The sequence below is a fragment of the Rhinolophus sinicus genome, chromosome 7 (genome assembly GCF_057876585.1).
Source record: "Rhinolophus sinicus isolate RSI-liver-muscle chromosome 7, RSI-T2T, whole genome shotgun sequence".
NCBI classification, from domain to species: Eukaryota; Metazoa; Chordata; class Mammalia; order Chiroptera; family Rhinolophidae; genus Rhinolophus; species Rhinolophus sinicus.
In genome coordinates, this window is record NC_142507.1 from 8,754,053 (window position 1) to 8,768,202 (window position 14,150).

At 43.0% G+C, this 14,150-nt stretch overlaps 1 protein-coding gene across 23 annotated transcripts in view; it reads left to right on the forward strand.

The window, feature by feature from the left end:
* Window positions 1-11,127, forward strand: part of STAU2 (staufen double-stranded RNA binding protein 2) — a 223,830-nt gene extending 212,703 nt beyond the window's left edge. For 16 of the 23 annotated variants that reach the window (XM_074319223.2, XM_074319221.2, XM_074319237.2 and 13 more), the window contains 2 exons: window positions 8,832-8,920; window positions 10,042-10,580. In XM_074319223.2, coding sequence (XP_074175324.1) covers window positions 8,832-8,920; window positions 10,042-10,135 — 183 coding nt within the window. In that variant the 3' untranslated portion in view covers window positions 10,136-10,580. Of the gene's footprint in view, window positions 1-8,831; window positions 8,921-10,041 lie in introns of all 23 variants that reach the window. The other 7 variants (XM_074319222.2, XM_074319230.2, XM_074319234.2 and 4 more) reach the window with 1 other exon arrangement.
* Window positions 11,128-14,150: the final 3,023 nt, after the last annotated feature.

Here is a 14,150-nt window from a genome sequence, read left to right on the forward strand (position 1 = left end):
TCTTCAAAACTAACAGTGTTGCATTTCTTTGACCATTTGTTCCTGATCACATCTTTCTGACCAAAGCCAGGAGAGTGCCTCTGATTTGAAGGTGTGATTAGATTGAACCCATGTGGGTAATCCAGGATCATGTCTTCATTTCAACATTCATACCTTCATCCCATCTGCAGAATCACTGTTGTCATGTGAGGCAACGTGTTCAAATGCTGGAAATTAGAATATGGACACCACCTGGGGGCATTATCCTGCCAAGCACAGAGTGATGCTTGCTTTGTACTGACCCCCTGTTTGGGTAAACATGTTTTGCTGAATCAAAAGTAAGTAAATAGAGGACAACGCGGGAATTGAAAAAGGAACAATGTTGGTAACACAGAAAAGCATGGTTGGAGGAAGACATGGCAGCACGGATGCCACTGCTCGTTTGCTCTAAACACACTGAAAACATTCCTTAGCACAGTTAATCCTGCTTTAAATTCAGCTCTGTATTATTGTCAAGGCTGCCAGCTACATGGATTACCCAACAGAAGAGCCTGACCGCAGAAATAAAGGTGATGGCTCAGTCTGTAGGTTACGTGTCCAATTTTGTACTAATTCCCCACATTCTGGAGTCAAAATTCCTGTTCTTTGCTTTAGGAGACTGCATAAAACCCGCGTGTCTTCCGGCCACCACCCCCCTTTTTTTTTTTCACAGTGAGTAGCCAGCACCATAGCAGGCTGACATCCCTTTGTTCCAACAGTAAGCCGTTTCAGAAAGCACCAATTTTATGGAAATTACCTGAACCAACAGGATTATGTAAGCATAAATGGAAAGTGCAGGCTATAGTGAAATTATTAGAAAGCTGGCAGCAAATGGTTTCATTAAAGCTTATTATAATCCTCTTTTCATTTTATTTTTAAAGTCCTATCTATCATTGATTCATCTCAAATGTAACAGGCTGAAGCTCCTACTGTAATGTGATAAAACTTAGAAATATAATTCTCTCTTTTGGGTTTCTCTTATTCTGTATAGAGACTTGGCATTTTGTTACAGACCTTTCAAAGGAAGAAAATGATACCTTAGAAACATTAAAATCCACATCCTTTGGGCAATAAGCCTTTCGGCTCCCTGAAGAACCTTCTGGTTTTCCAGTCATTTGAATAATTTAATATCGAATCGAGTCTCAATGATTGTTGGGATGAGAAGGTAGGAGAGTCTGCAGTTCGAAACTTACCACTTTCTCAATAAAGGAGAGTGATTCAATGAGCTGCATATACGACCACGGGTGTGAACTGAAACGAATCTAACAGTTAGATCTGCTCCCAGGAACTATTCCTCGGGAACAAGCACTTCAGGCAAAACAAAACAAACCCTGAGCACTTAAGAATGAAGACCACACTCAGACATGTGTGGTTACCACTGACTTGAATGGGAACAGCCTGTCTGTTTCTGGGATTCAGGCTATGAAATCGTTTGGGAAAAGTGTGAAATGGAAAAAAGGGAAATAAAAGGATCCACTGGGTATCATGTTAAGAATTGTGTGTCATAAGAGGATGAGTTTAAATGCAGATTTAGCTAATGAAGACCATGTTGTCTCTCAAAGAGGGACTTAATACAGCTACCCTGTCATTACAAACTATTCAATTCCTGAAAAAGGACGTAGGAAGGCCAGGCTCTGGTTTCAGCACAATTTGCTAATTGCTAATTGACAAGAGGAAAGACAGAAATCACAGAAATGGCTGGAAAGACTCACGTCCATTCTGCTATTCTGTGGGGACATACACACACACACACACACACACACACACACGGACACGTGTGAACCAAGACCAACAAAGAGGCATGGAAAGGATCTCATTGGCATCATGTTTCTGGCATTGCTATAACTACACACAAAACAAGCGACACATGAAATGGTAGCGACATCTGTTCGAGAACCTGTGGGGCTTTACTCACAAAACAGTTGTAAAATCTTTTGAGGGACAAAAATATTTCCATGTATCTATGCAGATGCTGTCTTCTAAAGGACACACACACACACACACACACACACACACACACAGATACAAGTGTTGAGCTGAAAACACAGGAAGAAGAAAAGGAAATATTCACACCTTTAAAATACTTTAATTTTTCTCCTTTCAAACGAAGCTACATGTCCTGCCTTGGATATACCTTTTATTTTAAAATCCCAGAACAGGCAAATTGTAGAACAGGCCAATTGTCACGGAGCTAAAGTTTGAGATTCCAGCTGGTAGGCTGTGGTAACATACAAGTGGATGCTGAGTGAGTTTGTTTTGATTTGGTAGGAAAACATTTTCTGCCCTTGGAAATGAAATCATTTCGTTGTCTATTTGTTTATGGCCAGAGCTGTATGGAGAGTTCTGGGTGCTCGTGTTAGTGTATCTTTGAAATTCTCGAATGCACAGTGTGTGGGAAGTTACACAACTTGGGCTGAAGCATCACTCAGGATGTTCCTCATTAAGGAACCCAGATTTACCTCTTTCCCACGACTCCCCAAGATTAGTTTACGTTGATCACACAGCAGATTGTCCCTGCTGAAAAGGGAGCTACGGGCGGTATCATGTTAGCTGTTTCCCCTCCAGTAATAGACAGTGGAGAACTTGCTCCTTAATCAGACTTCACATATGAAGGTTATTTGATTTTCCCCTTACAAAGCATCCTTAGTTAGTATTATGTAGCATATTTATAATATGTTGTTGTTGTTGTTTTTTAAGCAACTGGCTTCCAGTGAGTAACAATTTATTCAGTTCGTGTAGTTTAATCATAGAGATTTTGTTGGTTTTACCATCTGCTGGACAGATTGGGCGGTACAGAGTAAAACACTTTTGTGGACTTACATTTTAGTGTTTGTTAGCAAAGCCACCCCCTTACACGGTGTTCTTTGACATGGTTGAGAACTGGGTCTTGCTGAATGGAACGTGGCTATTTCAGGCACTGCTGCCTAATCCTGTTGTGGGCATTTTGCTGTAGGAAGGGAAGCAAATGCATCTCATTCCATGGGGTTGTGTGATCTGCAATGTGTCCTTTCTGGGAAAGTAGTGAATGATGAATTGGAGGTGAGGGTGGGAGGAGAGCCCCAGTTCCTTAGCTGGGGCTGTCACAAGTGGGGGAGGAAGTTGTGTTAGTACCTACCTACCTGTAAGAGAAGGCAGCTGGTTGGCAGCCCCTCTCAGCGCTGCTGGGCTTTTCGCTCTCCATAAATCACAGCCGAACTTGTTTATTTTTTATTTTTTTCAATGACAGTTGACATACAGTATTATATTGGTTTCAGGTGTACAACGCAGTGATTAGACATTTATATAACTTATGAAGTGATCACCCCGATAAATCTAGTACCCACCTGACACCATACATCGTTATTACAATATTATTGACTCTATTCCCTATGATTCACAGCCAAACTCTTCATCTGCTTTCTCTGTCCCTCTCACCTTTGCACACCCAGCACCTCACTAGGATGCTCCACATCCCACAAACCCTGAAGCTTGTGTCTCCCTCCTGTCAGCAAGCACAGGGTGGTGAGAGAAGAAAAACTCCAAAGAACAATCGAGAGGGGAAAGCGAGTCAGGGCAGTGAGACTCAGTACCGTCAGAAGCTTAAGAAATGGGGAATCAAGTCACTGGGTAATTTCTAAGTGACAAAATAATTTCGGTAACATTTTCGTGTTAGCCCAAACCCAAACCACAAGTGTCACAGAAGTGCTGAATGAAGCCTCAGAAGTCAGCCCAGGGTCTGCAAGAAGGCTGGAGACTGGAACCTGAGAGTGTGACCCTGCGAAATAATCAGTCCCTTTCTGGAAAACGGAGATCATTGTATGAGCTTACGTCCAGTAATTGTTGTGGAAGAGAGCTAATAGAATGAGTCTGGAAGTGTGATTTCGCCATAATGATATTGAAAGGACGTACGCTGACACTGGGCAGCCTGAAGGTGAGTAGTGTTTCAGGATGGAGAAATAAAGAGCTGCGGTCAGGAATGTGGGCTGGGTTCAGATCTCTACTCTGCCACTTGCTGGCTGTATGACCTGCAGGAGATGACTGAATTCCTGATGGGTAGGCGGACCTACCTGGCCAGCTGTGGTTAACATCTGCGTATCACACACGTGAGGCGCCCGGTCTCACGACTGGCTGAGTGATGCTCATCAAATGGTAGCTCTCACTGTTTACAGAGAAGATAAATCATCTTCGTTGCCTTCTATAAATTAGCAAGAAGTCCTCTCATATTTATAAGCGATTGTAGTCGGGGTTATCAATAAGATGTGGGTTGAATTATCTCATCAAATAGATAAGGGAATGTGACTTGGAACCCTTGAAGCATACCTGCGGAAGGACGCAGCCAGGCAAGAATTCTGAAAATCTGTTCGTGGCATCGAGTGAAAGAACACACCGCCATTCCAGCCTGAAGGACATTCTTTGAGTGATGACAGGCATTTTGACAGCACACCAGGACCTGCCTGACATGTTGATAAAATCATCCAGGAGGTTTTGCAAGATCTGAAACATTGAACCTGCTACCTGAGACCTAGCCTTTATCTCGTATGTGCTTCTCTTTTCGGATGGAAGAAAGCAGGTGTCACCAGGTCCTGACTCAGTGAGGCAAGACATCTAGTTCCTGGTATTCAGACGACCCTGGGAACCAAGTATTCCAAAAAGCAACCAGTGAACACGGGCTACAATTAGCCCATAAATGAGCTTTTAAAGTTCTTTTGTTTTTGTTTTTTAATTTGGTTCCAGTTGTCGTTTTAGCCTTTTAGGGAATAAAACAGGACTGCAAAGCTCTGGAGCTCTCAAGAGTCTCGTTCTGCAATCCCACACTGCAAATGTAAATTTCCAGGCTCTGAATAGCCTTCTGTAAGAGTCCATTTGGGAAGAGATTGATAAAAATCAGCATTCCTGACAGTAATTCACATGTTAGTGGATCAGAACAATTTTTGAATATGCAAGAACTCTAAGTCCATTAGCCCACTCGCGAAGTTGTGCTATCTAGAAAGGTGAGGTGTGGGGTGGCTGTCAGAGCTCAGCAGTGAGGGGGCCTGGCTCTTAGCTCCACACGCGTGTGTATGAGGTGGGACTCCAGAGCTCAGTTTCATGTAACAAGGCCACAGGGAAAGTCCACTCCCGTCACCTGGGAAGGCTGCCCAGCCACCTCAGCATTTCAGGGCTTTTAAGGACCTCAGAGGTCACTGAATTGAATCTAAATGAGAGTCCAGTCTCTGCAAATTTCTTTTTTGGAGGGAGGAGAATTGTTCTAATCTGGGTCTTTGGAGGATACATTTAATTTGTGAAAGAAACAAACTTCACTCAAAGGCAAGTCTAGTGATAAAGGTAAATGATCAGGGTGCACAAATTAAAAATAAGGCGGGGCCATAAAAGACAGCACTGGATTGCTCAAATGATCCACAGAGTGATTCAGAGAGGTAATTCCCAAGGCACCTAGACAAACGGACACTCCTTACACTGCTGGTGTGGGCACGACCTCTCTGAGGGCACAGAGAGAAAACTCACGTTCAAGTCTTTAAAAATGTGCATGTTCTTTGGCCCAGAAAGTCAATTTCTAGGAGTTTATCCCAAGGAAATTATTGAGATGGTACACAGAGATTTAACTATTAGGAAAGTTGGTGCCGTGTGAATAACAGCTTAAAAACTGGGAGTGGCCTGAAGGTCCAACAGCAGCGACTGGCTAAATATAGAAGGGTACGTGAAGTCAATGGGAGAGGGTACAGCCGTGCGAAGTGGTGCTAATGAAATGTTTCTGTTGCTCTGAAAACTGCTCGTGTTCAATGAAAGGGCGGGGTATACAACAGTGTTAAGGCATAATCCGGGTTATAGCATGTCCAGATGGAGAGGGGATAGAAAAGGATTTGGAAAGGAGATACAAAGTTGGAAATGGAGAGTGGGGTTGTGAATATTTACACTTTTATTGGTTGCCTACAGATTATGATTATTCTGTAATGAAAAACTATTTTTATAGTAAAAAGGTAATAAAAGGAAACAACAGACAGAGGAAAGAGAGGTCCTAATAACCTTAAAGAGGAATTATGATAAACTTATATTCATTTCTTAGAGTTGCTGTAACAAAGTACCACAAAATGAGTGACTTGATCAAGAGAAATTTATTGTCTCAGTTCTGGAGCCAGAAGTCCAAGATCAAGGTGTCGGCAGGGTTGGTTCCATCTGAGAGGGAGAAATCTGTTCCATGACGCTCTCCAGCTTTTGCTGGCGGTCTTCAGCGTTCCTTGGCTTCTGTTGCATCACACCCACCTCTGCCTTCATCTTCATACAGGGTTCTCCCTGTGTCTGGGTCAAAATTTCCCCTTTTTATAGGGACATCTGTCATATTGGATCAGGGCCCCCCCTTTCCTAGTATGACTTCATCTTAATTCATTACATCTGCAATGACCCTATTTCCAAATAAGGCCACATGCTGAGGCCCTGGCGGTTAGGACTTCAACATGTGGGTTTTGGGGAGGACTCAATTCAGCCAATAACAGCACCCCAGGGAGAAAACCACACTGCTCCTACCCGTGTGGTTTATTGAGGTGAGTGCTTACCTGCCGCTGCCACCCGTGCCAGCTGCTGTCTAGTATGAGTGTGGGCCAAGAGCAGGTGTAGTGGGGTGGGGCACCGACGTCCCTGAGGACTCCAGGTCCAAAGAGGTAACAGAGAGCGAGGATGCCCCCTCCCTGCCCAGCGTGCCCAGGCCAGGGCTGCAGACCTGGGTGGGCATTTAGATTGGCATATCTGAGCTAGGGAGACCAATGTAAAAGACCTGAAAGGCAGAGTAGTCTAAAGGAAGAGAAAAGAGCATATTGTGACTTTTGGTTGAATATAGGATTTGTGATTTCAAAATACCAGGGGCACCAAACAAATGTATACAAGTGGACACTTGGTCAGTGTTGCTCAAGCAGTAATTCGCCATAATCAAAAGTGTCTGGACACTGATGGGAACCACTTTGAGCACCTCTTGTAATTGTAGAAGTCATACGTGACTTGTAGTCATCTTTTGTTATCAGTATTGAGTATTACAATTTTAATAGTTTTTTTCCTTTCTTAAAATATATATGTATTTTTTTTGGCACCTTCTGTAGAAAGACCAAGAGAGAAGGGAGAAAAAAAATTACAATTATATTACAATTACACAAAAATCTACACACAGATATTTATCCCAGCTTTATTCATAATCACCAAAAGTTGGAAGCAGATATCCCTGAATAGGTGAATGAATTAATAAACGCTGGTACATCCGTACAATGGAATATTATTCAGCGATTAAAAAGAGATGAGGTATCAAGACATGAAAAGACGTGGAAAAACCTTAAATGCACATTACTAAGTGGAAGAAGCCAATCTGAAAAGGTTACATACTGCATGATTCCAACTATTTGACATTCTGGAAAAGGCAACTGTAGTAGAGGTTGTTAAAAAATTAGTGGTTGCCAGGGATTTGGGGACTAAGGAGGAGGGACAAACAGCGGAGCCCAGTGAAGCTGTTGTGTGTGACACAGTCGTGAACACATAACATTATGCATTTGTCAAAACCCATAGAATGTACAGCACAAAGAGTGAACGCCAATGTAAATTATGGACTTCAGTTAATGATGATGAATCAATGCTGGCTCATCAGTTGTATCCTGCTAATGCAGAATGTTAGTAACAGGGGGACATTGTGTTGGGTGGGAGAGAGGGTATATGGAAACTCGGTACTACCTGCCCCATTTTTCTGAAAACTTACAACTGCTCTCAAAAAATAAGTCTATTAACTTCAAAACTAAAAAAAAAAAAAAGTCTATTACGAAAAAAGAAATGTAAAAGGGATCATGCACTTAGCTACCCAAAAGAGACCCTTGGCAGATAAAAGCCTGGGCAATTGCAAGAGTTAACTCGTTTTCAAAGGCAGTTGAAAAGATACAGATGACCAAAGTGTGACCCAGCGGGCTCTCCAGGACTCAAACAACCCTGGCTGCTCACACCTCTCTCAGACTCAACAAAGCCCTTCTGATGGAGCTTAAAAGTAGTGGGGTGCGGGGGAGGGGAAGAAGAACCAAATTCTTAGTCAAAGAAATAACAGTTTGGAACATGCACAAGAGTGTCAACAAGTTATGTAGATCTTATCAGCATCGCATTTTTGGTGCCTCCCAGCTATCCAGCGAGGCTCCACCAGCCTGTCAACAGCCTTCAGCATCCCACGCGCGTCACAGGCATAGCAACACATTGGGAGGCTCTGCCATGGCCAAGCCCGCCTCCCTAGGGCCCCGAGGAGGGGGGATTTCCTCTCTCCTCTGAGGATACCATCCCCTCAGTATGTACAGGGTCTTCAGTCCATTTCTCTGCTCACGTTCGGTGACTTGGTGGGGGCCCACTGTCTCTAAAACTGAACAATACCTTTATGCTAATTTTTGAAAAGAGTACCCAACTTGGGAAAGTCTGATATTCTCACCTGGGAAGGAAGAGAATGTGTAGTTTCAGTAATGTGAGGAGAAATCAGGCAAAGTCATTGTCAAAGTATGTTTATACGAGGCATTTCTACATTTGCAGGTAAAACATTGTGATTTTTGACAAAATTATGGAGAAGGGATAAGGCAGGAGACTTGTGGAGATTCCTCTCTCCCCTGTCACAGACCAGCAGTAAAGCTCTCACCAAGTACACATTGGTCCGTGAAAATCCAGCCTTCCAAATGTAATTTTGCTAAGTGATGCAAAAGAGCGTTTATGTAGACTAATGAGTTTGATAGTCTTTACTATATATCTCAGCTTTTTTTTACAGTTACATGTTTATTACATTAAAGTCCAGTGACTGGATCTCCTTGTTAGTTTGTGTTTGTTTTCACTTTTAGGCAGCTTTAAGTGCCTTGAAACAATTTTCTGAGCAAGGACTGGATCCAATGGAAGGGACAATGAATATTGAAAAAGGTTCTCTTGAAAAGTGAGTAAATCTTCTGTCGCATTCTTACATTTATAATTTTGTCACTGTATGAAAAATAAGATACAGGTAATAATAAGGTAAAAAAAAAAAGTCAAGACAATAGTATCTATATCTTACAAAATTATCCATAATACAATTAAATATAAACAAGTGAGAAACAGTATATGTGGTCATATGCATTTCCTACAATATGCCTGTGAGAGTTTTAATCTACGAACTGATGATTATTTCTGCATTTTAATCCCTTTGTTGGAAATAGTTTTGTGAGTTGTGTTGACTGTAGAGACTTGCAAAACAAACAAAAAGTTGTTCACTTCACACGGTTGAGCGTTTTCTGGCTAACCCATTTTCTGAGGTAAAAATTTTCCCTCACAATTCCTGCTAAGTTGTGGGCCCAACAAAGAGAAAAGAGAAAGAAGTTGAGAGAGGCCTCCCCTCCCCTTAGCTGCATTTCATTTTTCACATTGTTATACGAAACACAAGCACACGTTGCCACAAAAGTGTGGCTCCCAAGGGCTGCAAGGGCAAAAATGCAGCTATAATAAGTGTTTCTGAGATTTAGCTCTGAGCTTTTTTAATGATATTGAACATAAGGTCTTATCTGAGACTGAATTTTAGGTCTCTCCAGAGACCCAATTTGTATTGCAGAAATTGAAAGCAATTGTATTTACCTAGTGGAATCCAAACTCTTTCAGAGCAGTAATAATAGTAGGTGAGGTTTCAGAACACACAAGAGATAACATTTTTAAAATGAAAAAAAATAGATAACCCAGGGCGTGAAATCCAGATACGCCGATCCTACTGTTAAAGAAGCACCCCCCTGCCAAAGCAGCATTTGGTCATTAATATTTAAAAGGTGAGAGCGTGAGAAGAAAACATTTGGTAAACAGACATGGCATTTTTAAGTTGTCTATAGATTGGCAACCATTTATAAGCTAATTTAATCAAAAACATTTCCACATGATCTCATCAGTAGACCATCTGAACATAAATATTGTTGTTTCACTTTAAAACGTCACTTTGGTGGTGACCTTTGAATCCTGTGTGCCATCTGCTAATAAACATGTCTGAAGACGTGCAAGCCTGGACCTTCAGCTCTTGTTAATGTATTAATCTTCCAGACAAGGCCAGCATCTGGGAGAGAAAGCGGACAATAACCAGACACACCCGGGCTCCATCCCTCAGGAGTGCAAGAAATCAAAGTCCGTCATCTAGCAGCTCCCAGAACCACGGCTGCCACCGCTTCCTTATAAACCTGTCAGCACGCATGAGGGTGTCTGTGTCCACGGAAATGAATGACTAATACCATTATTTGAGTCTTATGTGAAGACAACACTATTCTAACACAAGAGATAATATACATAGTACTGTTTACTCAACTGGGGAAAAAAATCAAACTTTGCACATTTCCCTTGGAACTTGAGATCAGATCATAACTCATTTGCCCAGAGGCAGCAGAAATCTGATCCTGCTCCTGGAGCTTAAAATAACAATTAATGAAAAGTGTTAGAAACAGAGGTAACGATTTTTACATTGATTAATAGAGAAATCGGGTCTGGTTCTGTTCCGATTGTTTTGTTGTGCGTGGCGCTTGTGTTCAGCTATATTCTCTCTCTTCCTCTCTCGTTTGAAATAATGCTTGACGAGTCGAAAATTAACCAATGACGTGCTGTGGAATGTGGTTGTTGTCTTCATATAGAGTCACAGTTTCTCTTTTTATGCAGGTATTTGTAACCTTCATCCTATATCAATATGAATAAGGCGCACTACTCAAAGATGTATGCAAACGAACATGGTTTAAATCAGGTCAGACATTTAATTAAAACTATGAAATAATGTTAGGAACAACTAGTTTCAATATACTCCAGGAATTTAAAAAGAAAAAAAAATCCCTTATGGGCCTTGAGCTCCATAATACTCTTAACCACCAAGGAAGCGTCTTGCCTCCACAAACCATTTCTCTGGGTTCCACGTTCCGCTGTGGAAATCGCACCCACCGCCATTTGTGTCTTGTGGCTCCTCACTGTTTGCATCGAGAGTGTTTTTAATAACTGCCTCTGGACTTGGGACAGTGAGTAGGATCGAAATAATGTCCCTGGCGGGGAAAGGAGAACCCGGCCAGCTTGTAGCCAGCCACGCTGGGGACCAGCATGTCGGAATCCAGTGTGTAGCAAATGCAGTAAAAATTTGGTCAGTTGCTGTGTGAAGTGTTGTTATTGTCCTGTCATTCCCTCGCTCTCATCTCTTAAGAGTCACCTCACTGAAACCCATCCCAGAGGCCACCACCTGGCCTCGTCATCCTCGCACCAGTGACATTAGAGGATGTCCCTGCCACCTGCCGTATCTGCGAAACTGCAGAGCTGCCTCCCCGGTGACTGGGAGCCGAGTTCCTGACCAGCCCACGTCATCTCATTGTTCGGGTTTTCTCCTTATTGATTTGCAAACGTTGTGCAATGAGAAAACGCTAGATGGTCTCACTGCCGGACCCAACATGACAATAGGAATAGAATTAAGATTTCACAAGCAAAACCGCCACAAACCATGAGCTGGCTGACTCACACGCGACAGAAGAATAAACAAACAGCAACATAAGGAAATCACTCCAGGCTTGTTTGTAATGACTGCCATGTGGGGAAGTCCGCCGGTACGGGGAGGGCCGATGCCCTTGGAGGAAATAGTTCTGGTTACATAAAGCCGGGTCCTTGTGGAAATAGCAGCATGTTGGTAAAGTTGGGGTTCACAAAGGTCAGCCAGCTTGAGCAGGAGGTCCTGCTGCCTGACACAGGGGCGCAGAGGGCCCTAATTCATTCCCTGGGGAGGGGACAGGCCCGGCCTCAGGTGGGTGTGGATCGGGCCCGTAGGCAGCCTACTCAGGCAGGCTCATTAAAGTCACCAAAGGCAATAAACATCGACCATCTCCCACAGTCTAAACAACACCAAGGCCGGCAGGGCTTGGATGAGCACAGGGAAGAAACAAAGCCAACCAGTTCTCACAACCCAAGTGTCCAAGGCATTGAACTGTTTAGTTATGTGACGCGATGTCACCCTCAGAGCTGATGGATCCCTGAACTCACCAGAACGGTGGTAGGGGCCGGGGCATGTAAGCTGGCAAAGGATCTCAAGTTTGGGGATAGGGCATTTATTCCAAATTCCATCCCATCTACCGGCTTGAAGAGCCCAGGAAGGCCGTCAGCTAGTTCCCGGGACACCAGCCCTTCCTGGGAAGCCGTGGGTTTTCCTTGGGTTGAATTAGCAATGCAAATGAGGTGATGGGTGGTCTGCAGTCCCTTACTGGGACCTGCTGCAACGCTATATATCATTAGAGAGGAAACCATTAAATAGATTTATTGAAAGAATGTTTCTCCAGCACAAGGAGATCTTTTTGATGAAAAATGGAACTCATTATTCTTTAAAGGACACAGATTGACTTATCTCCTTTATCAATTACAGTGTCTGCTTTCAGCTTTTCTCAACCCGCACTGGGCTTTGTAGTCAATCCCCAGTGCTGAGGCCAATGTGTTTTATGAAAAAGGTTTGTTTTTACATTTTAATTGGAAATAGAATATTGCACTTTGGAACTCTGACCGTCCCTTTCCAGGACAACTTGCCAAAGATCGATGGTGAGACAGCATTGATCAAGCTCTGTGACAAGGACATCCCTCCCCTTTCCTGGGGTGAACTCTCTGAGTTGTCCAAGTTCTCCCAAGCAAACATTCTCAGCAGTGGGTTTTGGGGGTGGGGGGTTGGGTTTTTTGTTTGTTTGTTTTGTTTTTTGACAGCTTCAACCAATTTTCTGTACCTTAAACTAAAAATAGATTAATGAAAAGCTTGCATTATTATACAGAGGTTTTCAGGACTCCTAGTGACCTTGGAAATGTGGTCCAGACCAATTGTTTGATGTTTAAATTCTACTGCAGACGAGTTATCACTGCACTTGCCCAGAGTGTGTTCTGTACCTTTGAATTTCCAAAGCCACTTGTTATGATATGGCCAAGAATGGTAGAAAACCTAACTGTTTTGCATACAGAGCTAAGAAGTCACCGATGGCAAAATCATATGTGAATTTGTCTTTGAGTTTCCCCTGGCCTTCCCCCCTTCTCCAGCCCCCATGACATAGGTACCCGATACATGTGTAAATGATACATTGAATGAATGGACGAATGATCTATCAAAGCGCCATATCAGCCTGTTAAAGAACTAAAACTTAAATCCCATCGCTTGCCTGATACAGAGATAGGCACACATTACTGTGGATTAGACTGTACCTTTAACCCCAGGGGGACTGTGGCGTTTCTTAATCAAAAACATGGTGAACCCAAAAAACCCTCCCTTCCGAGGACCCTAGACCCATGGAAGCCCACTATCCTGCCCCCCATCTTCCCATTTCTTCATTTATATCTCTTCCCTAGGCTAGCAGATTTCATTCCAATCCACACCCCCAGATACATTCCTATATTTCCACAATCACAGATGTATGTCTTCATGAGGACGGATAATATCTGGTTCAAAGCAAGGACTTCCTTAGACTCGGTCAGACCCAGCTGTCTGTTTCTAACAGTACCACCCAAGTTCCGTCTCACCTTGCCAAGTCTCATTTACAACTTACCTTGGGGAAACCTTCCTCTTATGTTCTAACCTCTTAACTAAAAGCTCCCTTGACTGAATTCCCCAGCACACTCTGATGTATGCTGGGAATGAAGAAAATAAATAAACAAATGAAGCTACTTCTCCCTAAAGAACCCACATTCTAGCTAGTGGGAAAGACAGACAAGGAAATGGGTGCAGAAAGTGGAGCATTTTGTGCTCAGAATCACTGTGTTGTATCTCCTTGTTCATCTGTTTGTCCCTTTCAGTCAGTGACGATTCATGCTCATCTTACTATGCTTTGGCACGGTGCTATATTCTGATGAGTCTATCAAAAAGCCACCATCTGCTTTCATTCTAGTAGTATATCTTATCTCACCTCCACAAACCCCAAATGTCTACTGACCGACCCCTACCACCAGCCCCAGTATTCATATACTAGGTGAGGCTTTCAGTACACCACTCATGAGGCTGATCGACTGGATTTCTTCCTCATTGTATCTCCTGGCCTGGGAGATACTCAGTTTATGGTAAGTACACAATAAATATTTGTTGAGTAGATGAATGACTCTAAAAACCTTGCCATGATGGATTTGCCATTCTAACCGGATCAACGGTGACCTGGACTCATGGACAGAGAAGTGTG